Raw genomic sequence first — 19,770 nt, 5'->3', positions numbered from 1 at the left:
GTAGTAAAGGTTGCCGACCCCTGTCATATAGAGTACTACTACATATACTAGTACATACTAGAATGGACGGTGCGCTACGCTAGTTGCTAATCCAACATCCAATGAGTTGCTTACCTGCAACACGGATCACCGCCCTCTCTGCAGGGTCCAGCACCGAGTCCTGGCTCCGCCTCTTTCGCCGCTCGTGCTTGGACAAGTTCCACGGCAGCGTGTCCCCGGGCGGGCCCACATGCGCCGAGGGGCGGGGGGAAAGCGAGCCCCCCGAGCGCTCGCTGCGGAAGGACGGCTCGCTGACGCACGAGCGCTCGCTGAGGGTGTCATCGTCCGACGACTCCATGGGAGGTCTGGCCTGCCGGGAGAAGAGCGGAGGAAAGGATGAGGAGGAGGAGCAGGCGGGGCGGGGCCGGGAAAGGAGGTCACGAGAGGGAGAACTTGAGTTGACTAAAATGACATGCAAGTCATCAATGGCGTGTCACTAGGCAGACTTCCTGCAGCCAATGAAAATGCAGACAGGAAGTAGTCCTATAAGCGCACCATACAGATCATCAGACATGTTTGATGCAAATAAATACATTTTGGAACGCGAGCGCCATCTGCTGGTAGGAAAGGACAGGGAGAGACGTCACTTACTCGCCACAAAAATGATTATGACTTATTATTATTACGTATTACTTATTTCTTAGGCGTAGAAGCTGAACTAAAGAGAGCTGTCGCAGGGTGTCCTGGGGCCACGAGGCCGGCGCCACCCAATCCTTTCCTCCATACAACAAGGGCATGAACGGGGTGAGCCCTCTACTCAGCCATACGGTCTCTTTGGCTGAGTGGGTGGAGGCGGGGCTGCTAGCATACACACAGAGATTATCATAGTAGAAATGAAATCGGTAGATTGCAATGTATACTCTCTTTCATTGTACTTTTCTTCAAAGTAATGGTACATTCTCGTACTGTCTCGTTCTCGTAGAACCCATCTGGTGTACGGCCTCATCTCGTCAACAGAGTACGAGTACTAGCCGTGTTACTACCTGTACTTAGAAGATGTTTGGCGTATTCTACCTAGCTAGTACCATCAGTACACACTGCTACCGCTACTGCTACTACAGTACTAGCTGTATTGTCCTGCAGTATCTTTACTTTGAAGCTAGTTGGAGTATTCTACCCAGCTAGTACCATCAGTATACACTGCCAGTAGTAGCTGTACCGTACATAGAGTACGTAGAGTATGTGTGCAGCGAGCCAATCAATACTCATGATTGGCAGTGAAAGATGATCCCAGCTCGTCCATGAAAGACTCTCTGAAAAGGCTTTTACTTTGAAAGCGCCACACAGCCACCTCTGCTGCCTGCCAGGCGTTCTTGCTGCCCGCTAACGTGTAAGGATGCTAATCCAGGGTTCCCCGGACATTCCTTTAGTTGTGGTGGCCCGCCACAGATACACAGGAAGCGCCACAGAAAGATGATCCAATACTTTGTCTCTTGTTAGCCATGTTAGCCATGTTAGCTATGTTAGCTCCGTGCACGTGGCTGTGGTTACACCCCAACTATGTGCAGGCATCAACATTTCCAGCCCAGTCATAAACAACAGTTAGCTCATTCTATGACAAAGCACTAAGGACAATAGATACTGTAAGTGCCCGCAAGGCATGCTGGCTGCTCCAGCTGCAACCCCCCACTGACAGGATGGCGAGCTGATTGACGTACTTGGACCGTGGTCAACATTTCCAGTGAAGAACTTACGGCTGTGTTGAAGTTCCATTAAAGTCCGCCGGTTAGAATCCGGAGCTCAAACACGTGAAAGTCCGTGGAGATGACTTCCATCCGGTCTCCATCCTGCTTCCTTCCGGTAGCGTGGCGGAAAGACATCAAACGCCCGAGCAGTCTAACTCATCCACATTCATCCCACGAAGATGCAGACTAGTCCACTTTTAGCTCGATCAAGATGGCGGCGGAGAAACGAGGAGTGTCCAATAAGAAGAGAAAAGTTGCTAGTTGTGTCGCGGGGGGGGGGGGGGGGGGGGTGCTGGCTAAGTAGCCCAAAGGCGGCCGACGGGAAAGAGGGTTCGTGTGTGAACCAAATCCTCATCCGAGCGTCGGAAAGCAACCTCCAGCCAAACATCACTTCCTGAAAGTCTGTCGCCATAGCAACGCCGGCAGCTGGGACCACCCCCAAGTCTACGAGGTTCTGGTGGTCTGCGGTGTCTCCTCGTGTCTGGGTTGGGTTGGTTCTGGACGATGTTCCGTAAAAAAAAATAGACGGGGCGGGTTGCCTGGCAACCCAAACGTGTCATTAAAGTTCTACCCGGTCCAAGAGGACCGACCGCGGTGACGTCGCTTCCTGATCCAACGCTCACGCGCAGCAGCAGCTAAGCTAAGCTAAGCTAAGCTAAGCTAAGCTAAGCTAAGCTAAGGGAAAGCCGTGACTGAAAGGAAAAGTGTACTTTTTATTTCGTCCGTCATCCACGAGCCACGTGAGGCACGAACCCACTCTCTCTCTTTTCTGCTCTAAAGAGGAAAAAGAGATTTAGAAAAGAGATTGGACACGCCTCCTCCTCCATGTCCATCACTCATCTGCATAGGAACTACATTGGTACGCCCGAGAACTACGTTGGTGGCGTAGTGACACCTGGCTGCTAGCAGGCTAGCCACCAGCAGGCTAGCCGCCAGCAGGCTAGCCACCAGCAGGCTAGCCGCCAGCAGGCTAGCCACCAGCAGGCTAGCCACCAGCAGGCTAGCCACCAGCAGGCTAGCCACCAGCAGGCTAGCCACCAGCAGGCTAGCCACCAGCAGGCTAGCCACCAGCAGGCTAGCCACCAGCAGGCAAACCACAAATGGGCTAGCTACTAGCGGGCTAGCTACTAGCAGGCTAGCTACAAGCAGGCTAGCCACTGGCAGGCTAGCCACTAGCAGGCGAACCACAAACGGGCTAGCTACTAGCAGGCTAGCTACGAGCAGGCTAACCACAAACGGGCTAGCTACTAGCAGGCTAACCATTAGCAGGCTAACAACAAGCAGGCTAGCCACTAGCAGGCTAACCACAAACAGGCTTGCGACTAGCAGGCTAGCTACTAGCAGGCTAACGACTAGCGGGCTGGCCACTAGCAGGCTAGCGGTTAGCCACTAGCTTGAGCACACAGCGAGGCAAGGCTACATATTGGAGCTTCCTTTCTATGTTGTATGTTGTATGTTGTATGTTGTATGTTGTATGTTGTATCCATGCATCTTATCAACGTAGCTGTTACTACACGCCCACAGCATGGATGGAAAACCTTGCTGGAGATTTCTGGAGCTCTGTAAGCAGCCCCCCTTCTAGGCCCAGTAGGTGTGTCCCATGACGGGCGTCCATGAGGTCTTCACCTCTTGTCATAGCTTGACAACACACAGAAGAAGGGCAGCGGATGAAGGGCAACATTCCAAAAAAGTGCACCTTTCCTTTCATGCTAACGCTAATGCCGAGTCATTGTGCACGTCTACAGCACATCCAGCAGATGGCGCCGTCATGAAAAAGAGAAGACTTTTTAAACAGTCCAGCTGTGCATGTTTTATTCATGTAGTGACACATCTCCCTGTCCTTTGTTTACTTTGTGATGCCGGGGAGCTCCACAAAGTCCGCCTAGCAACAAGCCTGCGGTCCAATATGGTGGTGTCGACGCCTGCTAGCTAATATTTGAGGACAGAATGAAGTCAGGCAGTAAGAGCTGAGGCCGCGTGTGACGTGGATTGCTTACTGAGTGGATGCGGCAGCCAGGCTGGCCCACACCAGCCGTGACTCACGCTGTGGACTGGATGGAAGAATGGAAGAATGGAAGCTAGCATGGTTAGCTTGTGTGGATGAGTATATTTCACCAGGTTGTGTTTTACGGCTTTAACGTCGGGAAGGTTTCACGGTGCCCCATGGCAACGTGCGGCTTCTAAGTGAAAAATACCAAAAGCACCTCTATTTTGGAACGTAGCTCGTCTTAGCCGGAAATGCACATTCTCCACATACGGAACATACTTCAGTGACCTTCCTTCAAAATAAGAGCGCAGTTTGCCCTGAGTCAGCGTGAGATAAAGTACCTTCCATAATGCAGGTGCAATGACATGGGTGACTACATCTTCCTTCATGACAAGCACAGCCCACGTACCCTGCTGCACTTCTTTTTCCACTTGAATGGCAAATGACTAAAAGGAGGCCAGTTGCAAACAGTCAGGTCGCATGTGCGCTACGCCTTCAGCATAACAGTGCTTCACTTGTACTATACCGGACTATACCAGACGATGCTGTACTATACTAGACTATACCGAACTATACCGGACTATACCAGACGATGCTGTACTATACTGGACTATACTGGACTATACCAGACTATACCGGATGATGCTGTACTATACTGGACTATACCAGACTATACCGGACGATGCTGTACTATACTGGACTATACCAGACGATGCTGTACTATACTGGACTATACTGGACTATACCAGACTATACCGGACGATGCTGTACTATACTGGACTATACCGGACTATACCAGATGATGCTGTACTATACTGGACTATACCGGACTATACCAGATGATGCTGTACTATACTGGACTATACTGGACTATACCAGATGATGCTGTACTATACTGGACTATACCAGACTATACTGGACACAGCGTGACTGCACGCAGCTAGATGAATGAATGGCAATGGAAGCAGGAAGTAGATCATCAGGCATGGCTGACAGATACGGTATGCCAGATACGGTATGCCAGATCCGGTATGCCAGATCCGGAATGCCAGATACAGTATGCCAGATACGGAATGCCAGATCCGGAATGCCCGATACGGTATGCCAGATACGGTATGCCAGATACGGTATGCCAGATACGGTATGCCAGATACGGTATGCCAGATACGGTATGCCAGATACGGTATGCCGGATACGGTATGCCGGATACGGTATGCCGGATACGGAATGCCGGATACGGTATGCCAGATACGGTATGCCAGATACGGTATGCCAGATACGGTATGCCAGATACGGAATGTCAGATACGGTATGCCAGATACGGTATGCCAGATACGGAATGCCAGATACAGGATGCCAGATACGGAATGCCAGATACGGAATGCCAGATACGGAATGCCAGATACGGTATGCCAGATACGGAATGCCAGATACGGTATGCCAGATACGGAATGCCAGATACGGAATGCCAGATACGGTATGCCAGATACGGTATGCCAGATACGGAATGCCATATACGGAATGCCAGATACGGAATGCCGGATACGGTATGCCGGATACGGAATGCCAGATACGGAATGCCAGATACGGAATGCCAGATACGGAACGCCAGATACGGAACGCCAGATACGGAACGCCAGATACGGAACGCCAGATACGGAACGCCAGATACGGAACGCCAGATACGGAATGCCAGATACGGAGTGCCATCTCTTTCCAAGTGGACCTTTCCGCTGCTCCTCTCCTAGACAGGAGTGCACGTCTGCTGGCTGGAGGCCACCAAAGCTGGTGTTTGACCATCCGCCCAGAGCCGCAGGAGAGGAGCATGAAGCCCGGTGGAGGTGGAGGTGACGGCAAGGAGGAAGAGGATGGGGCCGTGCCGTGCGTGCCGTGTCCCGTGGACATTTCCCCGAACGTGGGCGGACAAGCAGGCGTGCGGGGGGCTTCTTTTGTCTTCTGCCGGGAGCAACCATCCGAGCACACCGGCGGTGACCAAATGCGAAGACGTGCCGAGTGACAGCTGCCACTCACAGCATCAACCGACCGCCACAGCGTCCACGACGGACACAACGACAGCAGCTTTCTCGGCTTCCCTGAGCTCCGGGGCTCGCTTACCTCCGGCGGACGGCAGCGGTCCCTCTAGCCGGACGCCGAGCGTGGAAGGCCGCTGCTCGCCTCCTCCTCCTCCTCCTCCTCCTCCTCCTTCCTCCTCCGAGGGGGTGAAGAAGGATGATGTCTTCCGCTCCTCTCGATGGGGTTTCCGCCACCAGACGTGTTCAGTGGAAGATTCGGCGTCGGCGATGCTAATGGCCGCCCGGTTCCTCCCCCGACGTCTCTAGCCTGGGCCGGACGCTCCTCAGCCTCGGCCGGCCGCTCGCAGGCTGTCTCCTCGCTGCCGGGAGCGCTCGCTCGCTCGGTTAGCCCATGTCCGCGGGCCGGAAGGGAAGCTTTCTATCTCCGGTGTCATCACGGCGCGTGGCTCGGCGGTTCCGACCCGGGCGCGCTCACGCTGGCTCACGTGCACACGCGGGCGGCGGCACTCGAACCTCGGTCTTTTTGATGGTCTTTTTGGGCTGGGGACTGGGATGGGGCATCATCACACGCACGCGCACGCAACTGGAGGAGTGAAATGACGCCGTTTGACCTCCAGGGGTCAGCAGCGCCTCGTGCCGGACACTTCATTAGGTACACCATCAAAGTCAAATAACAGCACGGAAATATGTCCTATTATCTTCTATTATCTTCTATTATCTTCTATTATCTTCTATTATCTTCATGGACAACGTTTGGAGTGGGGGTGTCACCGCATGAGAACATGCCTGGCGAATCCGGCCTGGTGCGCAACATCTCCTCCATCTCCTCCAACCAGCTCCCAGCAGAGAAGGTGTCCTCCTCGGGATGATCCACAAGCAAGGAAAGACGCTAAGGAACTCTCAGAGTGATTCCCATTGATCATCACGTGGACGTGGCGCCATCTAGTGGTCCACCGGTCACACAGGTCAAAGGGCATCCACCGACAGTCACTACACCACTGGATGTCATGAAGACCTTAAAAAGACCTTCACGGTGCTCTCCTGCGTTGGATGTTGATGCACGGAAGGTTTCCATCAAATCCACCAGACAAGGAATGTTTCACTCCGCTTGTTTCCGTCATCCAGGCAGGGAATCAATTGTTGCCGACACCAATCAACCTTGAAAGGAGTCAAACTCATGAGGGAGACACAGGAAGTGGAGGGGATGACTTTTATTTGGAAAACTAGAATAGGATGGGAGAAGAATAGAATGGGGTGATGACACGAAGAGCCGAGGGAAGACTTTGCGGTGCCGGCTAGGACTGGGCCGAGTGGCACGGAGGCGGCGTGTAGGTACCCTCCTTCGCCATCTTGTCTCGCTGCTGGCGGACGGCGTACAGACGCTGGTGCTGCCAGGAGGAAGACGTCAAACGTGATACACATGATACACATGACACACGCGATACACGTGACACATGCGATACACGCGATACACGCACGCACGCACACACACACATACCACCATCCAGCCTTTGCTATGACTAGAATAGCCCATTTCTTAGTGTCCTCCTTTTTGGGGCGGGGCCTTTTCCTGTGCAGGTCAAGGTGCCGAGACGTCCTTTTGCAGTACCAAAGTAAGAGATTGTGGTCTTTGGCAGTACAGAGCGGCCAGAAGAAGAGAAGGCAAGTACTCACTAGCTTCTGCCGGTGCATGCACTCGTAGAAGTCCTCAAACTCCAGCTGGCACTCCTTCTTGGCGCGGGTCTGCCCGATGCCGTGGGAGCATTCCACCCACTCCTTCTCGAAGGCGTGGCAGCGTGACGCCCGCTTGAATGGCTGCTCGCCGCTCTGCAGCAGCAGCCAGCGGTCCATGTTGATGCCCAGACGCGACTGCAGGTCCAGGAAGGGCATGGTGCCGATGCTGGAAAAACATAGCAAGAATCTCATTTATTTACAGCAAAACATACAACAGAATATATACTAAATAGCACAATCAAGTCCACAATAGTCTTTGAGCAAGAAGGAAAGAATCATAATCATAATAGTCATGGCTTCTACGCATTATTGTGATGTTTGTTTTCTTTCCTGAACTCTCTCCTGCATGTTTGTGTCTTTTTGCTATTTCAAGCATTTTTCACTTGACATTTGTTGTCGTGTTTGGAGCGTTTGGGTTGCAAACATACTGTATATATAATAAGAATTATCAGTATTTTAATAATTGCATATTATATTATTATAATAATTGCATATATGAAGAACGCTACACTATGTTTGTTACATGCCGTCGATGACGGAAAGTACATACTGTACTTATTATAATATTTCCATCGCTACACACCGTCACAAAAGCTTTCTGTCAAATATCACAATGTCAGATATTACCAAGACAAAATGAAGGAATGACATGTTTACTATTCGTGATTGAGGGTGGAATACTGGCTAGCGTATTTGTTAGCATTTTAGCTAGCCAGACGCTCCCCTTCAATGACAGCCATGCTAACAAACATTCGCCGTCACTGGCACTGGTGATAAATTGCTGCACAATTTCTTTAACGGGCTATTGAAATGGATATTGAAATGTAGAAAGACAACAAAAACGACATTACCGTGTTTTGATGTTGTGTCGCGTTAACCTTCTGCGGAGGCAGGCAATTTGCTTTGCGACTGTTCCAAACGGTGCCGTAAAGCGACAGGCTTGTCGCAGAGAGCGTATCGCCCGAATCGTTCAAAACTTCAGAGGTTTATTCCGACCCGGGACTCGCGGGTGTTTGTCTCCGTTAACTCGTTCCCTGCTACTGCCATCTAAATAAAAAAAAAATCAGGTAACATGAAACGAATTGTACAACTTTACTCTAACTGCAATTCTATACATGTATTAACTCCGTAGAAAAACAACACATCCTTGACTCAAATCAACTACCCTTTCCATTTCCTGTTCCTGTCAGAGTTGATCTCCGGCCAACGCAGAGCCAAGCACTCGAGCCCGGGAAATCACGAAGGTAGACTCACTCGCCAATTCCGCTATTTAAGGCGCCGACGAGTGAAATGTGAAAATGACGTGGGTTCACGGGTTTAGTGGGTCGGGTCGGTGGACTCGGGTGACGTGGAGGCCGCATTGAGCGCCGAATCACACTTGGACATTATCACCATATTGGATGTGGCAAGAGAAAACGGGAAGACGCCGTATTACCATGTAACCGAATGTTACCTCACTCTGTTACAAAGTACAACAATTGTACATAGGTTTAAGTACTATGATGCTATACTTCAATACATATCTACATAGAACAAGACCTGACGGGATTACCTTTGACGGGTACTTATTAGTATTTGGATAGTATTTGGCAATGGTGACACAGTTTGTTGATGTTGTGGCATAGTAGTGCAGCTATGATTGAAGCGAGTAAGAATGACTCATCTTTGGTAAACATCAGACGTGTTTATTTCCTCATTGACAGCCTGCGTGAGCGTCCTCACACAAGGCCAGGCTTTGACAGCGACAGGAAGTACACAAACATTCATATATTGCTATCAATACTCTCTAGCTTTTCATCCACACGGGGACGGGTGGCCTCCAGGGGGGCCGGGGGTCATACATTCCAGTGATTAGTCACAGAAAGGAGTGATAAGTGCAGCAAAGGAAAGAAGCGTCTGAAGGCAAAGCAAGCGCGTGGACGTGAAGATGTTGCTGGCAGCCTGAAGGAGGCCCTGCTAGCAAAGCTTTTTGTGTGTTTTGCCGGCGAGCACAAGGCGCCACGATGCTGCCAGGTAGTCGGGTCGGTGAGGATGATGAAGAGCAGTCGCCACACTCCAACACAAAAGGCATCCTGGTGGGAGATTGATTTTGGTCGTGTGCCACTGAAACGCCAACTGTCATAGAGACACATGATGATGACGATGATGATGATGAGGAGGAGCCGAAAAAAGGAGTTTGGGTAAAGTGCACGAGTGCGCATCGAAAAGAAAAGTCAACATACATCCAGATGTCAATGAGCGGCCATGTTTGTTGTGCTTGAGCATGCACGCAGCAAAGCAAATTCACGCGTCATGTGACTCATCTACCATCTACTCGTCTACCTCTCCTGGTTCGCGGTTTTGTCTGATGCAGCCAAGGCATGCCGCACCAGGCCAGCCAAGGTGCGTCAGGCTCGTGGAGGTGTCCGGAGGTAGAACTCTGCCAGCGTTCCCAGAGTGTCGGGCGTGCGGACGCAGCACGGCGTCTGCAGGAGGCCACGGCAGCAAACCAGAAGGAGGAACCAAAGGTGGGATGGTCGCTGTGCGTCCCTGAGAGCTGCCGGTCTCTCACACGTACAAGACGACGTTGCCGTCTGCGGGACAATGAAGGCCTTCGTTGCGGGGGCTCTGGGCCCGGCAGGAGGGGGGCGGGGCCGGGGCGCAGACTTTGGGCCGAGGCGAGTCGCAGTCGTCGGACGTCAGCTCGGCGATGTCGTCCGACTGCGTGTCCGACATCTCCAGGTCGCTGCGGATGCTCTCGGGCTGGGCCAGCGTGACATCTCGGAGCCCCTCCCTGATGGAGCCGCCGTGGGACAGTCCCAGGGCGGAGCCGGACAACGCTCCACCCCGTCTGGAGCTGCAGTCCAGGGGCTCCTCCCCTCCCGAGGCGGCAGCGGTAGGGCCGGCGTGCGGCGCCAGGTCCTCCTCGCTGGTCAGGCAGAGGTGGCTGGGTTTGGTCTCGATGTCCACCTGGATCTCCAGGTTGGTGCCGTCCCTGGGGACGCCGCCCACACAACACGGTCACAACATGCACTCGCATCAAGCCGAGGTTCCTTCAGTACCTGTCAGGCAGGGTGTAGGAGGAGATGATGGACCCGGCCATCCCTCGAGTGCTGGCACAGTCGCTTCCCGCCCCCAGGCTCCCCGTCTCCTTCTGGGCCGACTCTTTGGCCGACTGCCCCGTCTGGACCTCCAGCCTGGACCGCCGCACCCCGTTAGCCTCTTTCATGCGCATCAGGAACCCTCCTCACCCTCGCCCTCACCCTCACCCTCGCCCTCGCCCTCGCCCTCACCCTCACCCTCACCTGCTGTACTTGCCCGTGCGCGTCCCCAGGGCGCCGCTAGCCAGAGTGTTGAAATACGGCGTGTCCCCGACGGTCCCCGGGACCATAGAGAGGCCCTCACTGGGGGAGGTGGTGCTCAGACCGCTGACCGCCCCATCTAGGCTGCTCTCGCCCAGGCTCGGCGACTTGAGGGCTCGCCATGCATCGGCCACTGCGGGATATGAATATTATTTTTCATTTCTTCGGACGGCGGACAGCGATGGCCGCACGGCCTCACCTGTGATTGGTCCATCGTCCTCATCAAAGTCGATGCGTACGCCCCGCCCCTTCCCTCTGCTCACGCCACAGCCGCCTCCTCGGCACAGCGAGATGGGCACCACGCCGTAGACATACGCCAACATGATGGGCACGCCGATGCCTGGCCAGGGAAGAAACGCCACGAGCGTTTGCGTCTTTTTGTCATTCTGTTTTGTTCTTCTCACTTCGCCTGTGCGTTCTCACCCACGCTGACGGCTGCGATGACGGGGGCGGAGAGCACGGACAAGGCCACGCCCGCCGTGATGGCCAAGTTCCTCCTGTGGCGAGACGCCTTCTTCAGCTCGTAGTGAGCGTGGATCTGCAGCAGACAAAACAACGCTTGACCGTCTGCCCGACGCGTGTCACAGGATCAGAGGATGTCTACGCGGGATGCGGGATGCGGGATGCGGGATATGGGATAGCATGTACCGCTACACGGATATGCAGTATGATATGGAGGCATATATGATATATGGATACATATGCAGTATGATATAGAGGCATATATGATATATGGATACATATGCAGTATGATATGGAGGCATATATGATATATGGATTCATATACAGTATGATATGGAGGCATATATGATATATGGATTCATATACAGTATGATATGGAGGCATATATGATATATGGATTCATATACAGTATGATATGGAGGCATATATATGTGGATGCATATACAGTATGATATGTGGGCATATATGATATGTGGATGCATATACAGTATGATATAGAGGCATATATGATATATGGATGCATATACAGTGTGATATGGTCATACAGTATGTGTGTTGGCCTTTGGATAAAGTGATGAAAAAGGGAGGAATAAAGTTGGGAAATCAACACAATAACAAACATGAAAAATTAAACGTAAAAAAATACTAGTGTGCGCTAGGTGAAGTACAAATATACTGTATATTTGAAAAATAATTTCAATTAAAAAACCAAAAACAAATGACATGAGAATGAGTGTGTCATTACATAACCATAATCCTACTATACCCTACCGTACTAGAATATATAGAGAGTATGTTGTATGAAGTCAGTGAGTTAGTGTACTAGAGTAAGAAGTGAGTGAGTTAGTGTACTAGAGTAAGATGTGAGTGAGTTAGTGTACTAGAGTAAGAAGTGAGTGAGTTAGTGTACTAGAGTAAGATGTGAGTGAGTTAGTGTACTAGAGTAAGAAGTGAGTGAGTTAGTGTACTAGAGTAAGAAGTCAGTGAGTTAGTGTACTAGAGTAAGAAGTGAGTGAGTTAGTGTACTAGAGTAAGAAGTGAGTGAGTTAGTGTACGTAGAGTAAGAAGTGAGTGAGTTAGTGTACGTAGAGTAAGAAGTGAGTGAGTTAGTGTACGTAGAGTAAGAAGTGAGTGAGTTAGTGTACTAGAGTAAGAAGTGAGTGAGTTAGTGTACTAGAGTAAGAAGTGAGTGAGTTAGTGTACGTAGAGTAAGAAGTGAGTGAGTTAGTGTACGTAGAGTAAGAAGTGAGTGAGTTAGTGTACTAGAGTAAGAAGTGAGTGAGTTAGTGTACGTAGAGTAAGAAGTGAGTGAGTTAGTGTACTAGAGTAAGAAGTCAGTGAGTTAGTGTACGTAGAGTAAAAAGTGAGTGAGTTAGTGTACTAGAGTAAGACGTGAGTGAGTTAGTGTACTAGAGTAAGAAGTCAGTGAGTTAGTGTACGTAGAGTAAGAAGTGAGTGAGTTAGTGTACGTAGAGTAAGAAGTCAGTGAGTTAGTGTACGTAGAGTAAGAAGTCAGTGAGTTAGTGTACATAGAGTAAGAAGTGAGTGAGTTAGTATACGTAGAGTAAGAAGTCAGTGAGTTAGTGTACTAGAGTAAGAAGTGAGTGAGTTAGTGTACGTAGAGTAAGAAGTGAGTGAGTTAGTGTACGTAGAGTAAGAAGTGAGTGAGTTAGTGTACTAGAGTAAGAAGTGAGTGAGTTAGTGTACGTAGAGTAAGTCAGTGAGTAGAGCATGTGGTAGGAAGTAGAAGAGGAGGTACGCCACCTTGCGTCCCACATAGACGGGTATGCCAATGACCATGGCGGGGATGGCGATGCCGGCGATGAGCGTGATGCCGACGGGGGCGCCGATGAGAGTGCCGAGCTGCCACAGGATCTTCTTCTTCCTGCTCCACGGTTTCTTTCCCCAGAAGGTGCAGCCGGACGGACTGCGGGGGAGAAGCACGGGCGGTCGGCGAAGGCGTCGGGAGGAGTTGGGTGTCGGTTACCTGAGGTAATGCAGGTCGGAGATCTCCTTCATGCACAGCCAGCAGAACTCGCAGCCGCACACGGCACACGTCATGTGGTTGCAGCTGCCGTCGTTCATCTTGATGATGTAGGCGCCGCAGCGGGGGCACGGCTTGATGTCGTCGGCTGAGGACAGGGAGGAGGAGATGGGTGAGGGTGCTGGGGAGCGGGTGAAGCATGATAGTACGCCTGCTTTACCGGGGCCCTGCTCTTGCGTGTAGCTGGGCGAGTGGTTGCTGTGCGTGTGCAGGGAGTGCGCCCTCTGCTGGCGGGCCGAGTCGCAGGTCTGGTTGGGGTGCCAGGCCTGCTTGCAGTGGTAGCAGAATTCGGCGCCGCAGCCTTCTCTGCGGCACACCAGCCGGGGACAGCTGGCGCAGCCCGAGGCTATGACGGCAAACCTGAGGGCGGCACGAGGACAAGACAGACGCGTGAATAACGGCGGGCACAAAGACGCCGGAGGATGCGGGATGGATGATGCGTGACGTCACGTGACCGAATGTGGCTGCAGCGGCACACGTGGTGGAGGTTTTGGAAGAGCAGACATCTCGTCAGTCTTCTGTTTGGGAATGCTACTGAGGACACGTGCACGGACACGTGCACGCGCGCACACAGCTCCATTTGTGTGTTCCAGTGTGTTCAATGAAGTGGCGCCCCCCGGGCAACGCTGCCTCCATTTTGCATCCGTGGTCGTCAAGGCAACTGACAGCCGGCGCAGACAGCACTTGATAGGCCGGTCATGCGCGTCACCCCCCCCCCTCCCCTCCCCCATCCAGGTGTGGTTTTACCTAGCACGAGCCAATGAGCCAAAGAAGAGTGAGGAGTTAAAGTGAAGACCAAAAGGCCAAATGTCTTTGGTAAGCTCTTTGACCCTTGACCCTTGACCTGCACAGCCAAGTGAAGCCAATCATGACAAAGGATATTAAAGGTGGCCAAAGGAAAGAAAATCAGATTGTTGTGCCCACAAGCGGCAAGTATTGACATGAGCAGCAGAACACAGTCGTCAGGCAGCAGAGGGAACGTTTGGAGTAAGTGAGGAAGGAGGAAGGAAGGTGTTAGGGACCGGCGTGAAGCGGAGGCTACTCCTGCTGCCAGGAAGACAACTAAACACTTAGTGTACTTATCTTACATAAACACCGCACACCTTTTCTGTTCATGTCTAGTTTCCATGGAGCTGAACAACCGTTGTGTTAGCATATCTTACACCTCCTCAGCCTGTCCTCCGCTCTTTTATCCACGCTACAGCTTGCCTTCCAAGATGGCGTCATGGCCGTCTGCTTTGGAAAATAATGACCCACAAAAAATGCGACTTATACTCATTATATACTGTTATACTAACATTGTCATACCCCTGTAGCAGAGATAGGGAGGTCAGCTGGCGTGTTGGCCATGACACCGCATCATCATCATCATCATCATCATCATCATCACCAATGTAAGGAAGTAAGTCATGATTTGATCAGAATGGTGTCATATTAGAAAGGTTAAATATGAAAGAAGTTTCTATTCTATGGAAAGACAGTCGTCATACTATGACAACAACATTTACTAGAACAACGTTGACACCAAATAAACACAACAGCAACAACATTTCATTCATATGCTTTGTCGTCTACAATATATGACATATACTGTACTGTACAGCAACTACTTGGCATATGTACTGTACAAGGTAGTAGGTATGTAGCTATATGTATACATAAATATGTACTGTACAAGGTAGTAGGTATGTAGCTATATGTATACATATATATGTACTGTACAAGGTAGTAGGTATGTAGCTATATGTATACATATATATGTACTGTACAAGGTAGTAGGTATGTAGCTATATGTATACATATATATGTACTGTACAAGGTAGTAGGTATGTAGCTATATGTATACATATATATGTACTGTACATGTTGCTGTACAAGGTAGTAGGTATGTAGCTATATGTATACATATATATGTACTGTACAAGGTAGTAGGTATGTAGCTATATGTATACATATATATGTACTGTACAAGGTAGTAGGTATGTAGCTATATGTATACATATACATATATGTACTGTACAAGGTAGTAGGTATGTAGCTATATGTATACATATATATGTACTGTACATGTTGCTGTACAAGGTAGTAGGTATGTAGCTATATGTATACATATATATGTACTGTACAAGGTAGTAGGTATGTAGCTATATGTATACATATACGTATATGTACTGTACAAGGTAGTAGGTATGTAGCTATATGTATACATATACGTATATGTACTGTACAAGGTAGTAGGTATGTAGCTATATGTATACATATACGTATATGTACTGTACAAGGTAGTAGGTATGTAGCTATATGTATACATATACGTATATGTACTGTACAAGGTAGTAGGTATGTAGCTATATGTATACATAAATATGCAAGGTATAGGGATTGTGAGTATTTCAACGTGGAGTTCAGGGGCGTCATCTTACCCGCAGTCGGGTGCGGGGCACCACCTGCAGTCGGGATCCGAGGCGAGGCAGCGGCGCAGCAGGAACTCCTCGTACTTGTGCAGCAGGGCGGCGTCATCCAAGATGTCGGCCACCTGCCTGGGCACCAGGCGCTCGGCGCACTCGGGGCAGCTGAGCTGGACCCGGCTCTCGGTGATCTCGATGCGCAGGTACTGGCGCAGGCAGCATAGGCAGGATCGGTGGCCGCAGCCCAGCAGCTCGGGGAGCTGCTGGGCCGGCTGGCGCACCAGGCACAGGGGGCACTCCAGGAGGTCGGCCTCCCCCAATGATGGAGCCTCGCTGCTCAGGAAGGGCTGGCCGGAGGACAACTGCCTGGACGGGGTACTGGTGGCGACGTCCCGGGCGGCTGCGGTCGTGGGTGGGCCCGGGGGCGGGGTCAAGGCAGGCGGTATAAGCTGCTGCTGTTGTGTGTGGAGATGGTAGGACTGAGGGGTGGTGGTGGTGGTGGTGGTGGTGGTGGTGGTGGCCACCCCTGCTTTGGGGCCCCTGGTGCCTCGGGATCCCCGCTTGCCGTTAAAGAGGCTCTGGAAGGAGATGCGGCGCCGATGCTTTCCGGCCGCACGGCACTTTGGGTTGGGGATGCCGCTCAGCGAGGAGTGGGGCGACTCGGAGTCCTTTTCTGAGCCCATCTTCCCGATGGACCGAGTGGCACCTCCCTAGGCAGCCTCTCAGCTCAGGAAAACACAACTAACCACCTGCTCTCCTGCTCCAAACATCTTGCACCCCAGTCTGGGACTCTTCCAAAAGCACAGGAGGTAAAGTCCATCCACACGCTCCAATCCCTCCTTCTCCTGGAACCTCCTCTCACACGCCGCCCTCGCTCTGCAGGCACGACCAAACACAAACGTCCACTTAGGTTGTGCTCTGGGCCTCACACACACACACACACACACACACAATACACTAACACAGAGACACACACAGGCAGGCGTAGATATGGAACGATGAACGATATGTAAATATGAACGATTATCATACAGGAATAATAATAAATATGAATGATGATCAGGAAAGAATATTAGTCAGTGGCTGCCAACACTTACCTCCTGGAAGCACAGTGATGTGGTTACCATGGCAACGAGTGATGTTGCCAAGGTGAGAGTATGTGTGGAGTGAGTAAATGTGCATACAATGTGTGTGTGTGTGTGTGCGTGTGTGTGTGTGCTCTCTGCCAGGCTGGCATCCTTTCCTCCACCATGTCAATACCCACTCATCAGCATCATGGCAGCAAGGCAACTCTTCCATGCAACAATGCAACACCAGTGTTTGCATGCTGCTCTCACAGGTGGCGCGCGCACACACACACACACACACACACACACACACACACACACAGTGCAGCATCCCAAAGCAGGAGAAAGAAGCGCAGATGGATATAATCATACATCGGTTGTCAAATGAAGTGATCATTGTCAGGGTACACGATGTCATCAACAGTGCATGTACAGTAGTATGTACACTATAACATAACAGTAGCACTATTCACTATAGCATAACAGTATAGCATAACAGTAGCACTATTCACTATAGCATAACAGTATAGCATAACAGTAGCACTATTCACTATAGCATAACAGTATAGCATAACAGTAGCACTATTCACTATAGCATAACAGTATAGCATAACAGTAGCACTATTCACTATAGCATAACAGTATAGCATAACAGTAGCACTATTCACTATAGCATAACAGTATAGCATAACAGTAGCACTATTCACTATAGCATAACAGTATAGCATAACAGTAGCACTATTCACTATAGCATAACAGTATAGCATAACAGTAGCACTATTCACTATAGCATAACAGTATAACATAACAGTAGCACTATTCACTATAGCATAACAGTATAGCATAACAGTAGCACTATTCACTATAGCATAACAGTATAGCATAACAGTAGCACTATTCACTATAGCATAACAGGCCCTAATAGCCAGCTAGGTGATAGTACACATACTGTACTTTCATAGCAGCACATCATCCCAACTCCACCTCAGGAAGTGACATGTACAGGTAGTGTACATGCAGTAGTGGTACTACACCACAGGTAGTGTACATGCAGTAGTGGTACTACACCACAGGTAGTGTACATGCAGTAGTGGTACTACACCACAGGTAGTGTACATGTAGTAGTGGTACTACACCACAGGTAGTGTACATGTAGTAGTGGTACTACACCACAGGAAGTGACAGCTAGCATGTGCCATGAGGCGTCTGCAAATGTTTTTCTGGGGTTTTGGAAACATCTAGCATGACGTGAAGCTCCAAGTCCTCCTCGGCCAATCCCACGGCCAGGCTGTGGTCTGCTGCTTTCACGTCAGTCCTGGGGGGCCCTACGGGGAGCCAAACCTGGAAGTCCGACAGGTTTCCAGACAGGAAACAGGCACACAATGAGCGGAAGGCCGGCATGCAGCATCACCACAACTCAGCGTGGAATTCTGGGCTATTGTCTGGAAGCCCGAGCACCCCCACGTGAGCCGACGCCGCAGCGCTTCAGAGATGAGCTTGTTAGAACAGCCAATGAGCACAGACCTCCGCCAAGGCAGTACTAAATGCCACCCACTGGTATGCTGGAGCCTATCCCGGCCCGCTTCGGGCGAGAGGTACAGGCACACCCCGGACTGGTGGCCAGCCAATCGCAGGGCTCATTCCCTCCTATGGACTATTTACATATTCCATTGCTTCATCAAGCCAATCCTGCCGAGGCCAACATCCCCATGCTTGCCTCACGTGGGACCTTCCAAATAAAGCAGCTGAACAGCACCGGGCCAATCTGGCGCACAAATACCAGCACCGGGAAGCACCGTCCACGACATCACGCCGCTGCCTGCGTGTCCTCCACATCCAGCTGTGGCGCTGATGTCATCCCCGAATGACGCATGGCGTCTCCTTGCCTGGTAGAACACTCATCTCATCGGCATTTCACTGAACAAACATCAGCACTTCTCACCGCAACAACACCACCAACGTCTCTCACACAAGGTGGCGTCTTCTTTTCCTTTTTACTTCCACAACTTCAATAACACAACATATATATATACAGTATATATATATATATATATATCACTCATATGGGGGCCCAATCTGGCCCCCGGGGCCTTACATTGGACACCTGGACACATTGTCCCTCCGGGACTGAGGTCAATATTTCCATACTGAAAGTGCTTCATAATGTCTCCACCACAGGACAACAGGACAACATGTCAAAGTGGTCTCTACGCCGAGAAATGCTGTCTCATGGAGGACTTATCCACTCTTATCTCCACAGCGGGGACACAAAGGGACACGACTTCATGTTGTCTCTCCTCTGCGCTAATAAGGCTGTGTCTTCGAGGAGGACATGTTGAGGGACCATGAAGCAGAAGAGCACAAGAGCCTCTTTGCTATGTTGCTACACGACTGCTATGCTAGCACGAGACTGCTATGCTAGTACGAGTCCGCTAGTCCAGTCCACTATGCTAGTCCAGTCCACTATGCTAGTCCAGTCCACTATGCTAGTACGTGTTGCTGACACACGACTCATAGTCGTTGTTCCAAATGGTTTATATCGGCGACATTTAAAAGCATATAAACGCCCTTTCGGGGTCTTCCTGTTTTGTCTTTGTCGTTCACATACACACGCACGCGCACTCGCAGGGACAGCAGAGGCTTCGCCTACCAGGTCTCCCGTCGATGCGGGAAAGGTCCACCTTCTCCCGGACGGCTCAGGCCGCCTGTCGGTGGGTGTCCGGCGGGGTGGCGAGCCTGTGAAGGCGGCCGCTCAACGAGGATCTCCGTCAGCGATCTCCGCAGCCGAGCCAGCCTCTCTCTGCCGCCTCCTCTCCTCCCTCCCCCACCCCTGAACGTCACGGGAGGAAAGTCCCGCTCGCTGACGTCACGCGTCGACCTAAACAAGACCACGCCCCCACAGCGTACAGAGCTTCGCTTCGCGCCAGGTTGGAACAGGTGTGTGTGTTTCCCCCAAATACCTCCATCTGC

At 50.9% G+C, this 19,770-nt stretch overlaps 3 protein-coding genes across 7 annotated transcripts in view; all 3 read right to left on the bottom strand.

Annotated features, from left to right (window-relative positions):
• The window catches only part of macf1a (microtubule actin crosslinking factor 1a), a 99,533-nt gene extending 93,615 nt beyond the window's left edge, over nt 1–5,918 (bottom strand). For 3 of the 4 annotated variants that reach the window (XM_078791805.1, XM_058046383.2, XM_078791807.1), the window contains exons 1-2: nt 5,827–5,918; nt 115–349 (exon numbers count right to left, since the gene is read on the bottom strand). In XM_078791805.1, coding sequence (XP_078647931.1) covers nt 115–337 — 223 coding nt within the window. In that variant the 5' untranslated portion in view covers nt 338–349; nt 5,827–5,918. Of the gene's footprint in view, nt 1–114; nt 350–1,733; nt 1,896–5,826 lie in introns of those variants that run through there. The other variant, XM_078791806.1, reaches the window with a different exon arrangement.
• Nucleotides 5,919–6,940: 1,022 nt separating this feature from the next.
• Nucleotides 6,941–8,542, bottom strand: ndufs5 (NADH:ubiquinone oxidoreductase subunit S5). Its single transcript, XM_058046401.2, has 3 exons — nt 8,330–8,542; nt 7,419–7,644; nt 6,941–7,132 (listed from the first exon to the last, which is right to left on the bottom strand). Exons 2-3 carry the CDS (start codon nt 7,632–7,634, stop codon nt 7,040–7,042), a joined length of 309 nt encoding a protein of 102 aa, XP_057902384.2. The 5' UTR covers nt 7,635–7,644; nt 8,330–8,542; the 3' UTR covers nt 6,941–7,039.
• Nucleotides 8,543–9,142: 600 nt separating this feature from the next.
• Nucleotides 9,143–19,600, bottom strand: rnf19b (ring finger protein 19B). Of its 2 annotated transcripts, XM_078791789.1 has the most exons (10): nt 19,451–19,600; nt 15,749–16,609; nt 13,486–13,685; nt 13,269–13,413; nt 13,046–13,208; nt 11,243–11,357; nt 11,019–11,159; nt 10,763–10,952; nt 10,520–10,654; nt 9,143–10,452 (listed from the first exon to the last, which is right to left on the bottom strand). In XM_078791789.1, exons 2-10 carry the CDS (start codon nt 16,414–16,416, stop codon nt 10,026–10,028), a joined length of 2,184 nt encoding a protein of 727 aa, XP_078647915.1. In that variant the 5' UTR covers nt 16,417–16,609; nt 19,451–19,600; the 3' UTR covers nt 9,143–10,025. The 2 variants fall into 2 exon arrangements, with proteins under 2 accessions (XP_078647915.1, XP_078647914.1); XM_078791788.1 differs by having other exon boundaries at nt 13,269–13,685.
• Nucleotides 19,601–19,770: the final 170 nt, after the last annotated feature.

Source organism: Doryrhamphus excisus, linkage group LG7 (genome assembly GCF_037039965.1).
Source record: "Doryrhamphus excisus strain RoL-2023G ecotype Guam linkage group LG7, RoL_Dexc_Guam_v1.1, whole genome shotgun sequence".
NCBI lineage: Eukaryota > Metazoa > Chordata > Actinopteri > Syngnathiformes > Syngnathidae > Doryrhamphus > Doryrhamphus excisus.
Note: the sequence above shows the minus strand (reverse complement) of the source record. Positions and strands in the feature narration are given on the sequence as shown.

Bases quoted from the DNA above. Each gene is read 5' to 3' on its own strand.
- ndufs5 (XM_058046401.2), bottom strand. From the start codon at position 7,634: ATGCCCTTCCTGGACCTGCAGTCGCGTCTGGGCATCAACATGGACCGC. The intron at 7,133-7,418 runs GTGAGTACTTGC...TCCTCCTGGCAG, and splicing joins GCATGCACCGGCAGAAGCTA to CACCAGCGTCTGTACGCCGT.
- rnf19b (XM_078791788.1), bottom strand. From the start codon at position 16,416: ATGGGCTCAGAAAAGGACTCCGAGTCGCCCCACTCCTCGCTGAGCGGC. The intron at 10,953-11,018 runs GTGAGGCCGTGC...CATATCCCGCAG, and splicing joins GGACGATGGACCAATCACAG to TGGCCGATGCATGGCGAGCC. The intron at 10,453-10,519 runs GTACTGAAGGAA...CGGCGTCCCCAG, and splicing joins TCCTACACCCTGCCTGACAG to GGACGGCACCAACCTGGAGA.